The 17541-nt window shown below is 39.0% G+C and overlaps 1 protein-coding gene across 1 annotated transcript; it reads left to right on the plus strand.

The window, feature by feature from the left end:
- The first annotated feature begins 13843 nt into the window (after positions 1–13843).
- LOC131299042 (probable L-type lectin-domain containing receptor kinase S.5) lies at positions 13844–17028 on the plus strand. Its single transcript, XM_058324580.1, has 2 exons — positions 13844–15324; positions 16081–17028. The coding sequence occupies exons 1-2, from the start codon at positions 13902–13904 to the stop codon at positions 16917–16919; spliced, it is 2262 nt and encodes a 753-aa protein (XP_058180563.1). The 5' UTR covers positions 13844–13901; the 3' UTR covers positions 16920–17028.
- The last annotated feature ends 513 nt before the right edge of the window (positions 17029–17541 follow it).

Here is a 17541-nt window from a genome sequence, read left to right on the forward strand (position 1 = left end):
TTGAAGGCCTAAATGAAGGAATTAGGCCGAAAAACCCCAGGACTCACAACCTTCTTGACAGTAGCGCAAAAATAAGTCAGCTCACTAAGTTTGGGCCCAATCGGAGCTCGTCCAAATTTTGCCAAATTGGATAATTTGTAATTAAGCATCGTTTGGACTTTCGGGACTTCGATCGGTCCAATTGATCATAAAATTAGGTCTCCACGTGTTCTACTTCACACAGTACCGACCCAAACTAAAGTTTAAGGTGCGGTTGCTTGAGGCCACTAAAAAATACTCGACTCCTTCTATATATTTTGGTACACACTATAAAAGTCCAAAAACTCATAACGCATGTAATGAGATCACTCGATGATTGTTTTGGTTTTTTCATTTGATGTGAATAAGTCCTATAAAGTGACGAATAATTAAAGATAAACACTCGAAAAAGGTTTGAAACCCAAAGGGGCTTTCCTATGGTAATATTTATTGTTGCTTTATGCTTCTGTAAAGTCAGAGTCAGCTCTAGTCAGACTTGGACGATTCAATCCAATGAGAATCTCCAATCAGAATGATCGATGGTTTTTCCCACTAGAACAATGTGTCGAGGCATGGCTTGTTAGTTTTTTTTTTTTTTTTTTTGTGTAACGGACTAGCTTGCGCATATATTGGACTAATTTCTATTGCTCCCTCTCACATCTTTTTCAAATGCTTGCGCTTGAGAGTGCAATGACCCCAAGAATTGCCGGTTTGAAAAATCGAACAAAAAACCTTAGGAGGGAGCGAATCCCTAAATCCCAAATAAACCATTGTGATTTCATGGCTCGTTAGTTGTTAGTAGAGTAGTTTAACCCAAGTACAATTTTCTGTTTTGAATGGATTGCCTTGAAGAAGCTGCAAATCTTGCAAAAGCATTGAAAAAAGTACTACCTTAGTATTAGTAGTGCACCTTATTGACAAGTCAAAAAGCTTATAAAAACGGTTGCCTCGATGTCGGTGTCACGAAATTTTTCAAATAATAGTATGAATTATATCATATCACGAGCAGAAATTCTAATCGCAATGAAGATTTGCAGAAAATCTTACAAGAAAAAATGCGTTTGGCTTCATTCTGGATCTCACAAAAATCTAGAAAAATATTCATAAATTATTGAATATTATTTTATGGAGCCCTGTAAAAAATGAGCTCCAACGGATATTAGTAAGTATTACTTTTGAATTCGTTGGGACGAAACTGCTCAATTCGCCCATAAGAATCTAAAAATAATACTTACCGATATCCGTTAAAGTTGATTTTTTACAAGACCCCATAAAACAATATTAAAAAATTTATGGATATTTTTCTAGATTTTTGTGGGATCTGGAATGAGCCCAAACGCATTTTTTCTTATGTAATTTTCTGCAAATCTTCCTTACGAATAGCAGTGCTATAACAAATTCGTATACCGGGTCATTAGCACAATACCACCGTTGAACAAGTTATATTCTTAATTTGGGAATCTCATGTTCTATCGGCAGTGTTTGTCAAATATATTATGGATTTCTTCATTTTTTTTTAAACTGAAATTGTACGTGCTCCATTTCGATAAAATTTACAGACACCAAGTGGGTACAAACACTAAGTAGGTTAGGATCGCAATAAAGGAAACAAGAGGGGAGATATTATAGAACACTGGTACTGGTATTCATTTACTTGGACTAGCCTGGATTACATTACGGGGATGTCCTCCTTTTTATAGGGAGGAAAAGGTTGCTTACATCATCTATTGCATCATACAAACAGTAACTACTCATAATTAGATATTACTGTACACGGTGCATATTATTGCTCCTACTATTCTAGCCTAGACTATTGTACTGGACTTCTGTACTAAAGCAGAACATAAACAGAACACTCCTAATACTTTCACCCCTCTCCGGATAGAGGACAAAACTACAGTACACACCAATAATTTTCATCACATAAAAGAGACAGTTGGTACGAGCACGTGATTGTCACTCTGGATCATCTGAACTACTTTCTTCATCTCTGTCAGTCAAGTGATACTGGGTCAAAAGATAGCGAATATTTTGGCGCCATTCTTCTGGATAAGCTTCATTGAATTTCCAGTTTGCAGACTCATAATGGAGGAGAGATGAGGGAACGTCGGCAGGTGTTAATCCATTGAGTGAACACATTGTTTGAGTCATGACCAGATAATTTCCACTGTGGATCTCAATGCTTGGGGAGTCTTGATATATGCTGAAAGGAATATAGTGTGATACTCCTTTTTCCAGGTGATAGAACCATCAGGATTAGGAACACATCTGTTGTTGCGAGTTGTCCAAAAAGCAAATTGGAGATCTTCGTCTGGACCTGTGGTGACTTGTCTGATCTTTTGTTGCCAGTAGGGTATGTTACCAAAGAGCAAGAGAAATTTCAGAAAGAAATCTTCTGGTGGTTGAACTTGATTGAACGCCGCATGAGCCAGATAGACCAAGACTGCTGATTTATTAAAACAGACGCTTATAGTATACACATCTACTAAATACCATAAGAGGAGGTAAGCTTCTTTTTTGAAATAAAAAACATTATGGTAAGACACTTCAAACTGGGTGAGAAAAGGATAGACAGGATGAAAGGGTAGACCTTTTATGGGACCTTCATCAAGACCATACTTGAAAATACAGAGATGTTGAAGGTTTTGACACATTTGGACACATCTAGAAAGAAGGGTTAACTCTAAAAGATGACACTGAAGGTGGACAGGAAAATTGACCGGATGGAAACAGGAAATCATGGAAAAACAACCAGGAACAAAGGGATGTGGTTTTGTTTTTGGAAAACTGATTGATTTCTTTTTTGAGCCTTGATAAAAAATCAGGGAGGACATTTGTTTTTCCTTTTATGTGAATAGCATCGAAACTCCAATTGGAAAACCAATTTGCCCATCTGAGTAACTGTGCCTTTGGAAGGTGCTTCTGTTTGAACTTGAGCATGCTGGAAAAACTCATCATATCAGTCTCAATTAGGAAATGATGACCGATTAGATGAAATTCAAACTTCTCAATGCTCCTTTTGATTGCCAGAATTTCTTTGTAAGTAGAGTGGTAATGAAGTTCTGCTGGAGAGAATGCACCACTCTTGTATCCACAAATTCTGCGCTTTTGATCTGAATTTTCTTCCAAAAGAACTGCTCCCCAATATAGATCAGAGGCATCTGTCCGAAGGACTCTTTTTCCATCTGAAGGTATGGCTAATGGAGGAAGAGTTTTGGTTAGAGCTTTGAGGTCTTTTACAGCTTTGGTACAAAGGGCTGACCAAAGAGAAGGGGTTTTCTTTAGTAGAGCTGAGAGAGGAGTTCGGTATTGAGCCAGGTTGGGAATAAAATCAGCCATATAGTTAACAATTCCAAGGAACTGTTAGACTTGTTTGACTGTGAGATTTTCATCTGAAAAATGATCCAGTTGGGAGGCTATATGAGGCTGGAGGGTATATTGACCTTTAGAGATATGCATCCCTAAAAAATCAATTTCTGGTTGGGCAAGAAACATCTTTTTCTCTGAAAGCATGATGCCATGGGTTTGGACTAGGGAATGAAAAATTTGTAGTAGGACAACATGAGACTCAATATCTGGAGAAAAAAGTATGATATCATCTATATAGACAAGGGCTGAGGATAATATAGGAGCAAATACCCGAATCATGGCCTTTTGAAATAAGGATGGAGCTGTTTTCAATCCAAAAGGCATGACTGATCACTGGAAGTGGTGATCTGGAATGCAGAAACCAGTTTTGGGACGATCATCTGGATGGATGCCCAGCTGCCAAAAACCTGCTTTCAAGTCAAACTTTGAGAAAATTTGAGCTTTAGGCAAGTTTGCAAAAAGAACACTTCTCCGAGGAAGAGGGAATTTGTTATCCTGCAAAAAATGATTAAGAGGCTGGTAGTTGATAACCAGGCGAAGTTTTCCTCTTATCTGCTTTGTTCTTTTGTTGACATAAAATGCTTCACATGCCCACTGAGAGGTTCTGGGCTCAATCAAACCTTCTGATTGAAGTTGCTGAAGTTCTTGAAGAGCAAGCTGGTAGTGTTTTGGGTTCATTCCATGATGGGTAGCTTTGGTAGGGTTGATGTCTTCATTTTTCTTAAAGAGAAGAGAAATGAAGAAGTTTGGATTTTTTCAAAGTGGGTTAGAGCATTTGGTGAGGAACTAGGAATGGGATTCAGCACAGGAAGTTTGGATTATGGCTTCTTTAATGGTGGAGAAAGTTTCTATGGAAAAGAGATTTGGTTGGGTGGTCCAGGGTAACAAGTAGTTTTTGTATTTCAAACCTTTTTTGAGCCAGGAAACTTTGTTGAGATTTTGGAGAATATCAAAGCCTAACAATAAATCTTTCCCTGGGAGATCAGAACCATAGACTTGATGTTTTATGGTGTATCCAGGAAAGAGTTGAATGGAAACAGGCTTACTTATCAGAGTGATAACAAATTTTTCTCCATTGGCTGCTGTAAAGGGTCTGAAACAAGACTGCCAGTAAGACCTGGGGAGAATTGCTGGGTTGAGAATGGAGGCTGCTGCACCAATATCAAAGAAAGCGATGACTGGTATGGGTTTCTCATATTTGCCAAGCAAAATTTTGACCTTGGCTAAAGGCTGAGCCAGCATGATGTTGGAAAACCCAATTGTTTGGACTTCATAAGAGAATGAGTCAGGATCATCAGAAGAGTCACCTGGTTCTGAGGAATCGTTTGAATCATCAAAGGTAAATGCAAGGACTGCTTCATCATCAATGGAAAATAGTGATTCTACATCAGCATTTTCAAGATCATCATTAATGAGAGCCAAAGAGTTCACCATTTTGTCTCTTGCTGCCTTATTTGGACACTGTTTTGCATAGTGCCCCTTCTTTCCGCATATGTAGCAGCGATCAGACTTTCGCTGCCCTCTGAACTTTTTCTTCTTGAAAAATTTCCATTTTCTCCGGCGTGGGAACTTGCCAGATTTTGGAAACTTTGAAAACTTGCCAGGAGATTGAAACTTCCATTTCTGAAAGTGTTTAGACTTCCGGTATGAAGGACGGCAAGTGCACTTCTTGTCTTTGCACTTTATAGATAGGTCAGGACGATCACATGCTTTACCAAGAAGTTTTCCTTGTTCTTCAAGAGTTCTGAGGAATTTTTGGTGATTGCACAATTTTTCCAAGGCAATCAAAGAGTGCTGGTAAATACCACCAAGAGATGTTGCATTCAGTGTCAATCCTTTTGTCTGAAGTAATCTTGTTGTCTCATTTCCCAATGGTTCTGGAAGGGAATTGAGAAAGGCTTGCTTGAGATTGACATCATCCATGCCGTTGAGAAGATAAAGTCTCTGAGACATACGGTCATAGTGAGTCTCGAGATCTTTCCTTTTGAATGAACAGCACTTCATGCTGAGATATTCCTCTCGAACAAACTCTTTTGTGTTGTTGTGGTCACCAAGAAACTCAGTATGCAGAACTGAGATGAATTGATCAAGGGTTGGCAATTGTTTGAGCTGTAGCTGTCGGTATTCACCAAGAGCTAAGTACCATTGACGTAGGCGACCAAGAAATTTTGTTGTACACTTAGTAATGACATCACTGAGTGTAGCGTTTGGGGAAAGCATAGCAGCTGTGCACCAAGCATGAATCTCATAAAGTTTATCCAACCATTTTGATGGGGGAATGGTGTCAAAAGAGAAACCTTGGGTATGCATATTGGAATGTGAGAAGGAATCAAAGGTAGGAATTTCAGGGGGTGTATCAAACTCAGGACCTTCTTCAATGATGGGATCTTCAACATGTTCTTCTGGGTTTTCAGGGTTCATCATGAAAACAGTAGGAATTGGCATAGAGTTTGTGGATTCAGTATCTGAATCAAACTCAATGGTTGGTTCAGGAGATGGGGTTTCTGGTATAGTGGCTAAAGTATGTAGGAGAGTGGAGATTGGATTTTTAGCAGGGCTAGATGTTGGTTGAACCATTAATTGAGGTGATTTGGAATTTGGGTCAGATGGTTTGGAGGGAGTGGAGGTAGTTGGAGTAGATGTAGATGGTGGAGACGGACTTTGTGGAGGCTGCACAGGTTTTATCTGGGGCTTTGGGAAAGGAAGTTTTGGTGGAGATGTTCTTTTTGGTGGAGGAAGAAAAGCTGATGAGCTCCCAAAGATATTGGACTCACCAAATCCGGAAGTAGGATTTATAGGTAAGGGTTGAGACATTTGAGGATACCCAAACAAACTTTGTTGAGAAGAAGATGTGAACATATCAAACGGGCTTTTTTGTTGAAAATTCTGCTGAGCTTGGAGAGAATGAAGCTGGTTCTGGAGATGCTTCATTTCAGCATCCTTGTGGTAAAAGGCTGCTGAAAATGCTTGGTTGGCATAGGCCATTTGGAGAAGTTCCTGGTGAACATTCTGAATTTTTTGCTGCAAATCTCTGATAAGAAGTTCCAAGGTTGATAACTTCTTATGAACTGCATTCTCCAAATTTTGCTCGGAGTTAGCAATTCTCTGAAGAATTTTGTTTTGAGCCAGAGAATTTGCTGACTGCCAATTTATTGCTGCTTCTGCTGCTGACACTGCTTTGGTACTACCATCAGGGAGAATGGTAGTAGAGTCTGGAATTTTATGCTGATGGGTCGTTCTTTCTTAGGAATTATGAAATTCCAAAGGAGGAAAATCTGCTTCTGTCCAGGAAGGGGATGAGGTGAACATGAAACATCTACTCGGTTGACTCGATGAACCATCATCAGATAGAGGTTGAGGAGGAGGTGGAGATTTACAAGGAGTGGGAGGTGAAGAAGGACATATGGGACATGGTTCTTCAAGATCCTCATCATCTTCTAGGAGACTGTCTTCTAGACAATCGTCACAGTCACAGGTATCAAAATAACAATGACCTGTTTCTGGATTTTTGAAATAGAAGACTGGAAGGCCACTGAGATCAAAATATTTAATTGGAGGACCAGGCCTAGAACCATCCACAAACATGTTAATTCTCAAGGGAAAAATAACAGGATGGGTTGAAGATGAGGCAGAGGTTTCTTTTGGAAAAGTAATTTCCACGGTACCATCAGGTTTAGTGATGAAAGTTGGGTTTGAGGATTGGACAGGTATGGGCTTGTTTTGATTTTTCTCATAAGCTGTAACCCAGGATTCTGGGAGAAGCTTGAGAAACTCAGGACGGGAAATTTGTCGGGGTACATGGACACAAGAAGCTTGGTGAGGTGCATTTATGGTGAGGAAAAGGGCTTCATCTGTGGAGGATGGTAAGGACATGTCAAAAGCATGGTTTTGGAGACGGTAGGCCATTTGGTAGTGAAGGGTGGCTGCATATGTGGAGGAGATTTGGGAGGCACCACCAATTTGAACTTGGACCTTCAAGGCGGATAGCAGATAAGGATCTGCTAATGGCATGTTGAAATTGGGGTAAAAGGAAAAAATCACAGTTCCAGCATTTAGAGTGGTTTGAACTGTAGCGATGCATGCGTGCTGATACTGTAAAAACCTGGTATCGACCAGAGCAAGTCTGGACGTAACAGGCAAACCTTTTCTACCATGGAATACAATTTGACCCTCCTAACGAAGTTGCCCCAAGAATGGAGCACTTTTCACTAAAATCACATACAGGACCCTCGCAAATTTTATTACTTACGATTTAAACCCAAAAAACACATATTTCAATTAAAAGTAATTGAAATACCGAAATATTCGGGGCGGGTATTACACTAAGAATCCTCCTAGTGCTTTTCTCAAATAAATTGAAGAAGATACTGAAATCTCTTGAAGATGTTTTGTATACTCAATGATCCATCGATCCCATTTTACTCCAAAATACACAAGCAAAATTGAGTAGGAGGACATACTATAAGAGTTTTTGCTATAATGACATAAATATTTTCCCGTAAGGTCTAATGGACATTCAGTCCAGGATTTATAAAAGACCCCTCCCAAGGTTGACCGGCATTGACCAATATTGACCGGCATTGACCAAGGTTGACCAGCATTGACCAAGATTGACCGGTGTTGACCAATATTGATCGGCATTGAATTGAAAATGCTTAAAACTCTAAGGTATCCTGTGAAAGTGCTTAAAATCTTAGGATACCCTATATATGAAAGTGCCTAAAACCCTAGGGTACCCTATGAAAGTGTCTAAACCGCTAAAATTCTATAATAGGAAAGTGCACAATTGAATCAATTTAAAAACCAAATCGAGATCTTAAATTTTGTACAATTTTTTTTAAACGATTGTGCACATAAGTACTCTTTTGATGCTAAAAATTGTGTAGTAAACTAAAACTGAGAGACGGAGAGAATACATAGGTAGCTAGATAGACAGAACAATGCTACAAATAGATATAATTGGAATGATTAGAACCATCCTCAGTTGTAACGGCCAGACACATACAAGGTGAATGGAATGGCTACATATAATACAACAGAAACCGAATCCTCTCACACGTATAGACAATTATGTGTTCCGAATCTCCTACAAAACACATCCTTGAATTATTGGGAGAATGAACAGATAAGCCCCTCGCTCCGTGGTTATATCCTTCGCAGGGGTGCCTGAATCATGTTCTATTGGAAGGATCCAAACCTAATCGGTTTGGGACTCTTTCTTCTACCAATTAGGCCATATTTGATTCCTACTGTAGCGTACGTCATGTACTTACATCCATATTCACTTTCATCGACTACAGCACATTGTAGAGGCGATCGCGATTTCCGGCCTAATTTTCTCCCGTGATTCCTACTTTTATGGCAAAGAGCTTTATTCTGACTGTTTCTGTCAGTGTTTTTTCTTTGTTCAATACTTCATTAATTCACCTGAAACTTTCTCTTTTTGTTTCTAGATGATAATTTATGAGCAATTTATCTTTTGATTGTAAGGGTTTCGTTCGATTTGGCTTTCTTGACAGTTCTTCTGTAATTTTTTTTTGAAGTTGAGTTACAATTCTGATTGTTACTCTGTAACGTGTCACCCTGTTCCTCTCTCTTGAAACTTATGTATGCCCAACAGTGTTATCGGTGAAGGCCCACCAGACGAGTGTTCTCTGAAAATTTCTCAAGACTTTAACCTTTAATGGTGTAAAATTCAAATTGAAGCAGTTAAAATCGGGATATATGATTGAATAAGGGAAAAGGGAAAGAGATAGTCATAAAAATTGGTACATATTTGCTGAACCGGCTCGTGCTTTGCATGTTGGACTCTGACTTCAATGCGTGACTACTAACTCGGGGATTTCGGCCTCGCCAGCGCCCTGGACGAGGAGAAGATCTCGTCCCCGGAGGTTGGGGGCGTGGCCGGCACGTTGGGTTACGTTGTGCCTGAATGCTTTCTAACAGGCAAGGCCACCAAGCAACCCGACGTCTATGCATTTGGTATAGTTTTATGGGAAATAGTTTGTGGCTTGCGACCTAGAACCAGGATCGATGAGTTTCACTTCTAGGTCGACTGGCTCTGGTCCTTGCGCAGTTGCACCAAGGCCGGATATTAGATGCTGTAGAAGTGCAGCTCGGAGATGAGTAAATGTCTTTTAGTTTTGCGGCCAATCCCATCTAGTGGCGATGGCCAATGTGGCTATATTACCGATTAAAAAAAAAAAGACAAAAAAAGGCAATGTGGGTACAGAACCAGAAACGGTCAAATGGAGAAGATAAATGTAATAGTCATTTGTTGCATGAGAGGAATGGGGGCGGCAGGAAAAATAATCTTCAATGCAACGATTTTTTGTATCGCTCTTTCACATGATGTGAGTCTCACATATATGTAGGTCTTACACCATGTGAGAGAGGTGTTACAAATAACCGTTGCATTAAAAAATTTCTCAACTCGCAGAGGGGGAAGAAGGTTTGAATCGGGTCATTGCTCGGAAATTGCCTATAAATTGGTTGGACTACTGTTCTATAACTTCCATTCAAGTATTCAAAATTTTCTCCCATCCAAATGGTTAGCAAAATGAAATACTTATAAGCAAATGTGCACCACACTCATCTAGTTTGGTTTTCATCCAGCATTTTTTTGACGTGTGCTCGTTTTAATAGCATTGTGTTAGACTACTTTTTTTTTTTGTAATTTATTTTAGGACTTTTAAGATGAATTTTGATTTTTATTTCAACAAAATAAAATAAACGTATTGAGTACAACTAAGGTATTTAGAAAAATAATTGAAGATGTACGGGGGTGTTTGGGAACCCCATTTTCCCATTTTTGCATTTTCATTTTTCTATTTTGGGTGTTTGGCATTGCATTATGAGAATGGATTCTTGGAGAATGGATTCTTTGTTTTTCAGTTTTGGAGCAAAAACCCAGAATCAAGTCAGGAGGTGTTTTTCACATTTTTACATTTTTCCATTTTGTGGTCAATTACCAAATCCACTTACCTCCCTTCCATTTACCAGTTTTGCCCCCTCCTCTTATCCACTTATTTCTTCCTCACCTGTTCACACTTCACACCAGAGAGAGAGAGAGGAGAAACGAAAGAAGAGAAGAAACTCGGAGAAGGGTCGTGGTCGTCGACGGAAAAGTGACGTGGTCGTCGACGGAAAAGTGAAGGACGGTTGCTTTGTGGTGGAGAAGCAATCGAGCGACTCGTACGCTGATTTCACGACTTCCATGGTGGAGATGATTGTGGAGAAGCAGATTTTCGGTGCTAGGGATCTGGAGGATTTTTTTTTTTTTTTGAATAGAGGGATCTGGAGGATTTGCTGGAGACTTTTCTGTCTGTGAATTCTCATCACCATCATAGGGTTATCGTTGAGGTGTTCACTGAGATTTGTGATGCTTTGTTTCCGAACTGGTCTCTGTTTTCTTAAAACGAAAAAAAAATGGGTGTATTTAACTGTGGTTTGTTTTATTTTAACACAGTAGAAACAGCCAAAGGCAAAAAGAAAACAAAATTTGTACACTTTTTAAAACAATAATAAAGGTCAAGGGCAATTTCGTAAAAAATAATTCATAATTCATTTTCATCATTCATCTACCAAACACTACTACTGTTTCAAAATACATTCTGCACATATCTCCCAAACACTCCTTCAATCTCTAAAATACATTCTGACCATAATTTAAAAAGCCAAAAAGCCTAAAAGTTAAAAATAAAAAGCCAAAAAGTAGGTTTCCAAACACCCCGTAATCTAAAAAGGACAATCACACAACAGTGATATAGAAATTGGAAGTTCCGCAAAAGTCAGAGGTGAGTAACATGACCAATTTCTTCACAGAAGCGGCTCCTCTCATGTTTATCTCTCTCCGATCGTTGTCTAGTTTGGACTTTTGTGGACTTTTTTTGGGCTCAAAATAATGATCGGAACCGTTCATGTTGGAGATTTCGTCGAGAACTTCAACCTCGCCAAACATTATGTTGATTGGATACCGTTTGGTACTCTGTCGGCACACAATTATGTTGAAAAAACACCTAAAATGGGTACGAATCCAGTGTGAACATTATATCTTTTAACACTAGTTCCAAATTCGAAGTTTATTTATTTTTGTACTTTTCAAATGCCCTCGTCCATAGGAATTTTTACCCCTATCTCTGAAACACATCCTGACAAATAGTGTCTCAATGATTGATTAAATTGCACATAGGCAAACACGAACACACTGAAATATAAAGAAAATGAGATTAAATTTTTTTTTACTGGCCGTGGAAAATTTCACTTTTTCACCACCATTTTTTTCGGTTCTACCGTGTATTTATTGTTGATCTGAACCATTCATCTTGTAGACCTCACATAATAATATATCTATACAAAAAATAAACTTGATCGGACATCTAAGAGTATCAAAAATTGAATTTTGCTTTGTAAAATGGACAATTTATTTTTATTATTATTGACAGAAATCAGATCGTTTAGTTTATAAACCAAAATTCAAATTTTGATATATCTATCGACTTTTGATGAAACTGATTTTTTGCATAGCAATACTATTCCGAGGGTTTTATAATATGAACGATTCAAATTACAATAATAAAAAGCTCGGTAGACCCCATAATGGTCAATTGTGAAAAAATGAGATTTTATACCGACGGTAAATAAAATTTATTCTAAAAGAATATCATCACGGACAGTTTCTGAGCAATGTGGCAAATGGAAATGACAAAAAACGGTGAGAGAGAAATCGTTGGGTTCTGCAAAGAGCGAGAGCGGAGAAAGACAGGTCAACTGGTCAACAAGTCAAGTCTCCCCGCGCTTTTTCTTAGGTGAATAGTTGGAAAAGAAAGACTCTGCTTTTACTATTCTATGCAGCAAAATCTTACAGTAATGCTACACACAGCAAATGTGTACAGATTTTATGCACAGATTTTTTGTGAGGCCCACTATAGATCCCATACAAATAATTCGAGCCGTTCATTAAATGTAAAACATTTTTTCAAGGGCCCCCGCAAAAAATCAGCTCAATCCGATACTCATAGATGCTTGATTCAATCATTTAACTTTTCATTCGAATCTCAGGATAATAAAAGTTAAATGATTGAATCAAACATTTATAGATATCGGATTGAGCTGATTTTTTGCGGAGACCCTTGAAAAAATATTTTACATTTAATGAACGGCTCGAATTATTTGTGTGGGACCCGTAGTGGGCCCCACAAAAAATCTGTGCACAAAATCTGTACACTTTTGCTGTGTATAGCATTTCTGAAAGGGAAAATTTCAAAAAAGCCCTTGAACTTTCTGACAACTTGCAAAAAAACACCTGAACTTTCACTATTAACAAAAAAACACCTAAACTTAGCATTCCGTTAGCAATTAAACCCCTGCCGTCCAATTCCGTCAATTTGTAACGGATGGCGCTAACGGATGGCGTTAACTTTTTATTTTTTTTACTTTTTACATTCAAAAATTACTTTTAACTCTTTCTTTTTTTATTGGTAAATAAATATGCAATTAAGTTCTTTTTTTTCTTATTATTTATCGAAAATTACTTTAACCCTATTTTTTATTTTCAAATTTTACCTTTCCCCCCTCTGTCTCTCTCCCTTTTTTTCTTATTAGAATCGACTCCACACCACCAATTTACCCCACAACCAACCGCCAAAGTCTTAGCCACAATTTCAGAAATTCAAAAGTTCTTTTAACCTCCTCTTTGTAACTTTTTCTTTTTTTTACTACTTTTACTTCCAAAAATTACTTTTAACTCATTTTTTTTAGTCATAAATAAATATGCAATAAATAGTAAAAATGGGTTAAAGTTATTATTATAAATAGTAAAGATTTGAGTTAAAGTAATTTTTGATAAATAGTAAGAAAAAAAAACTTTATTTCATATTTATTTACTACTAAAAATAAAGAGTTAAAAGTAATTTTGGAAGTAAAAATATAAAAAACAAGAATGCTAAAAAAAAGGAGTAATTTCGAATTTCTGAAATTAAAGCTGGAGCTTTGGCAGTTGATTGGTGGAGTGGGGTTAAAATTCTAAAAAAAAAAAAGAGGGAGAGAGAGAGAGAGAGAGAGAGAGAGAGAGAGAGAGAGAGGGGGAAAGGTAAAATTTGAAAGTAACAAAAAAGATGGTGGTTAAAGTTATTTTTGTAAATAGTAAAAAATAGAGTTAAAGTAATTTTTGATAAATAGTAAGAAAAAAAAGAACTTTATTGCATATTTATTTACCAATAAAAAAAAGAAAGAGTTAAAAGTAATTTTTGAATGTAAAAAGTAAAAAAAAATAAAAAGTTAACGCCTTCCGTTAGCTCCATCCGTTACAAATTGACGGAATTGGACGGCAGGGGTTTAATTGCTAACGGAATGCTAAGTTTAGGTGTTTTTTTGTTAATAGTAAAAGTTCAGGTATTTTTTTGCAAGTTGTCAGAAAGTTCAGGGGCTTTTTTGAAATTTTCCCTTTCTGAAAATCTTATCTCTGTCTCCCTCTCAATTCCCAAATCCCCGTGGTAGCCATTTCTGCACACTTGATGGGATTGGCCGTGAAGGTCCGTATCATCGCCGCCGTGCTCCTCTGTTTCACGGCGGTCGCGGCCCAGAACCACAGGACTGTCACCACTACATTACGACTGTTAAATTTCACGGAGGTCGAGGCCTATAACCTCGGGAATTTCACCGCTACATTAGGACCATTCAGTGAAAACTACTACAGTATATTCCGGCTGAAGAACGGGGCCACCATCAACAACAATGGGGCGCTCCAATTGACCCCGAACTCAGCCTACGAGAGGCGCTTGGTGGGCATGCCACTCGAAAATCAGGCCGGAAGAGCGATGTTTAAGGTACCATTCAAGTTGTCGGAACAAGTTTACAAGTACAACAAAACAAAGGATAGGGTCGCCTCGTTCAACTCCTCGTTCCTCTTCAGCGTCTGCCCGCTGGGTCTTAATACCACCCCGGGGGAAGGGCTGGCCTTCATCATAGTACCCCCGCACTACGGGAGCGATTCCTTTCTGTCAAAGAGTTTCGGCCAGTATCTGGGCCTGACCAACGTCGACACCGATGGCTACGCTACCGATGCCTACGGTAGCCTAGTAGCAATCGAGTTTGACAACGTCAAACAGGCATTCGATCCGGATGCTAACCACGTGGGACTCAATATAAATAGCATCATATCTACTGTTACTGCCTCTTTGACCCCATTGGGAATTGAACTCGCTCCAGATGGCGAGGACAGGTTTTACAATGTCTGGGTTCAGTACGACGGGGTCAGTAAGGTCATTGAGGTGTACATTGCACGACAAGCTGGGCTTGATGGGGAGACGCCCTCCAGGCCTGATACCCCGGTCTTAAAATCAAATCTCGATTTGGGAGTGGTGTTTGAAAATTATGAGCACTTGAACTTTGGTTTTTCAGCATCGACAGGAAATAATGTGCAGCTGAACTGTATCTTTAGATGGAACTTGACGGTGGAGTCCTTTGTGGAGGAATTTCCTCCGAGGGAAAAGACTCCAAAACTGCTTAAGACTCTCCTTGTAGTCGGGGTCGGGGTTCCACTGCTTGTGATAGGGGTAGTTGTGATGGGCTATTATTACCCATGCAAGAAGCGATCAATGGTTCAGTTTAAGTCCAACATATTACTAGGGGTCTCGAAGAGGTTGGGGTTGGTTCAGTTTAATTCCAACATATTACTAGGGGCCTTGAAGAGATTGCCAGGAACCCCAAGGGAGTTCCGTTTCAAGGATTTGAAGAGGGCGACTAACAACTTCGATGAGAAGAACAAGTTGGGCCAGGGTGGTTTCGGTGTAGTGTACCGGGGCCATCTGCATGATGAAAATCTGGACGTGGCCGTCAAGTGGTTTTCTAGGGAAACTATCAAGGGTGAGGATGACTTCTTGGCAGAGCTCACCATCATCAATCGTCTCCGTCACAAACATCTTGTCCGGCTGCTTGGTGGGTCCTTTCCCAAGTTTACAATTTTCTCTTCTTCAATTTGCTTCTACTCTTATCTTTATATGATAGCAGTGATTTACGGCACTAACCGGTAGTTTAATATTTCACTGCATCGAAATTTATCTTCCATATATAATCGATCTAAGACGCATGATATTCACTGCAAGAGATAAGTTCTGTTTAGGCCCCAATTGTTTTGGTTCCGAAAGCTTTATTTTTGGTTGCAAAAAACTTGTATGGAATTTTTTTTTGTCCATCACTAGATCGTGAGGTTGTTAAACGGCTATTGATAAAAAAGGGGATTGGGCGATCTTATTCTGTGTTCCACATATAATTTCGCTTTCAGGACTGAAAATTTGGTTCCCAATTGTCATCGCAATTCTGTTCTTGTTTTTCAGCTCATTAACAAAACTAATCTTAGTTCCAATTAAGGGTGAGTTTCCACTTTTTTTTTGTCTTCAGGCAAATGCTAATAGTCAAGTTCTTTCCGCTGAATGGTAATTAACTGATGTATGTGAGGAGAATGAGATGCCTAAAAATTCTTGAAAACATGAGTTTTGGTCCATTTAGTTTAAGTGAAGCTCGTTGTTAAATATGGTATCCAAAGGGATTATTTTCGTGAACCAAATTGAGGAGTTTTGCAAAACCACATCATTTTGTTGTTGAGCAGAATATTTGGCAGTGAAAACATTTCGTAGACAAATATTTACTTTTAATGAACCAAATTTAGGAGTACTCTTTCTTTGTGTGTGACAGGATGGTGTCACAAAAATGGGAAGCTTTTACTTGTATATGACTACATGTCGAATGGTAGTCTCGACGCACACCTATTCACTAAAACACCAGACAGCAAGCCACTAAGCTGGGATCAACGTTACAATATCATCTCCGGGGTGGCCTCGGCGCTGAACTACCTTCACAATGAGTATGACCAGAGGGTGGTCCACCGGGACCTCAAGGCCAGTAACATCATGTTGGACTCTTACTTCAACGCTCGGCTCGGAGATTTCGGCCTCGCTCGTGCCCTGGACGAGGAGAAGACCTCGTACTCAGAGGTCGAGGGCGTGGCAGGCACACTTGGCTACATCGCACCTGAATGCTTTTTGACAGGTAAGGCCACCCAACAGTCTGACGTCTACGCGTTCGGTGTAGTCTTGTTGGAAATAGTTTGTGGCTTGCGACCTGGAACTAGGATTGATGAGTTCCACTTTTTGGTCGATTGGGTCTGGTCCCTGCACCGAGAAGGCCGTATATTAGATGCTGTAGAAGAGCGGCTTGGGGATGAGTATGTTGTTGAAGAAGCTCAAAAAGTGCTTGTTTTGGCTTTGGCATGTTCTCATCCGATAGCAAGGGAAAGGCCTAGAACTCAGGCAATTGTTCATATCATATCCGGTTTAGTTCCGGTTCCTTACGTGCCACCATTCAAACCGGCCGTTGTATGGGCTTCGATGCCTTCTCTGGAAGAAGATGATATCAGCAGCCTTGCTAGCATGACGGAGGCAAAGTCGTTTCCAACGACCCATTTGGGATCAGGCTTCACTACGCAATGCATCAGTCGAGAGCTCTATACCGGGGACAATTTTAAATTTGTGTAGTTTTGTGTACTATATTATGGTTATCAGCTTATCTGTTATGAATTACAAAATAATTGAATGTTGGTACATCAATTTAAAAAACTAATCGAGATCTTAAATTTTGTACAAATAATTTTGAAGGATTAATTGGGCACAAAAGTACTCATTTTATGCTAAAAATTGTGCGAATTTCTGTAGTGAACTAAAACTGAGAGACGGAGAGAATACGAAGGTAGAAAAACAGAACAATGCTACAACTGTGTCCTAATCCTCTCCCGCATATAGACGATTTTGTGTTCCGAATCTCCTACGAAACATGTCTTTGAATTATTGGGGGAATAAACAGAAAAGCCCCTCGCTCCGTAGTTATATATCCTTTGCAGGTGAGCCTGAATCATGTTATGTCACAAGGATCCAAACCCAATCGGTTTGGGACTCATTCTTCTACCAATTAGGCCACATTTGATTCCTACTGTAGCATACGTCATCTACGTACATTCATATTCACTCTCATCGATTCCTATATATATATATATATATATATATATATATATATATATAATATATATATATATATATACGGGGCGGTTCCGGGAACACCCAAAAAAACACCTAAAAAAACACATCATAGTTGCTAATCAAA

Source organism: Rhododendron vialii, chromosome 8a (assembly GCF_030253575.1).
Source record: "Rhododendron vialii isolate Sample 1 chromosome 8a, ASM3025357v1".
Lineage (NCBI taxonomy): Eukaryota > Viridiplantae > Streptophyta > Magnoliopsida > Ericales > Ericaceae > Rhododendron > Rhododendron vialii.

Excerpts from the sequence above, each read along its gene's own strand:
- LOC131299042 (XM_058324580.1), top strand. The coding sequence starts at position 13,902 with ATGGGATTGGCCGTGAAGGTCCGTATCATCGCCGCCGTGCTCCTCTGT. Across the intron at positions 15,325-16,080 it reads ACATCTTGTCCGGCTGCTTG|GATGGTGTCACAAAAATGGG; the intron begins GTGGGTCCTTTC and ends TGTGTGTGACAG.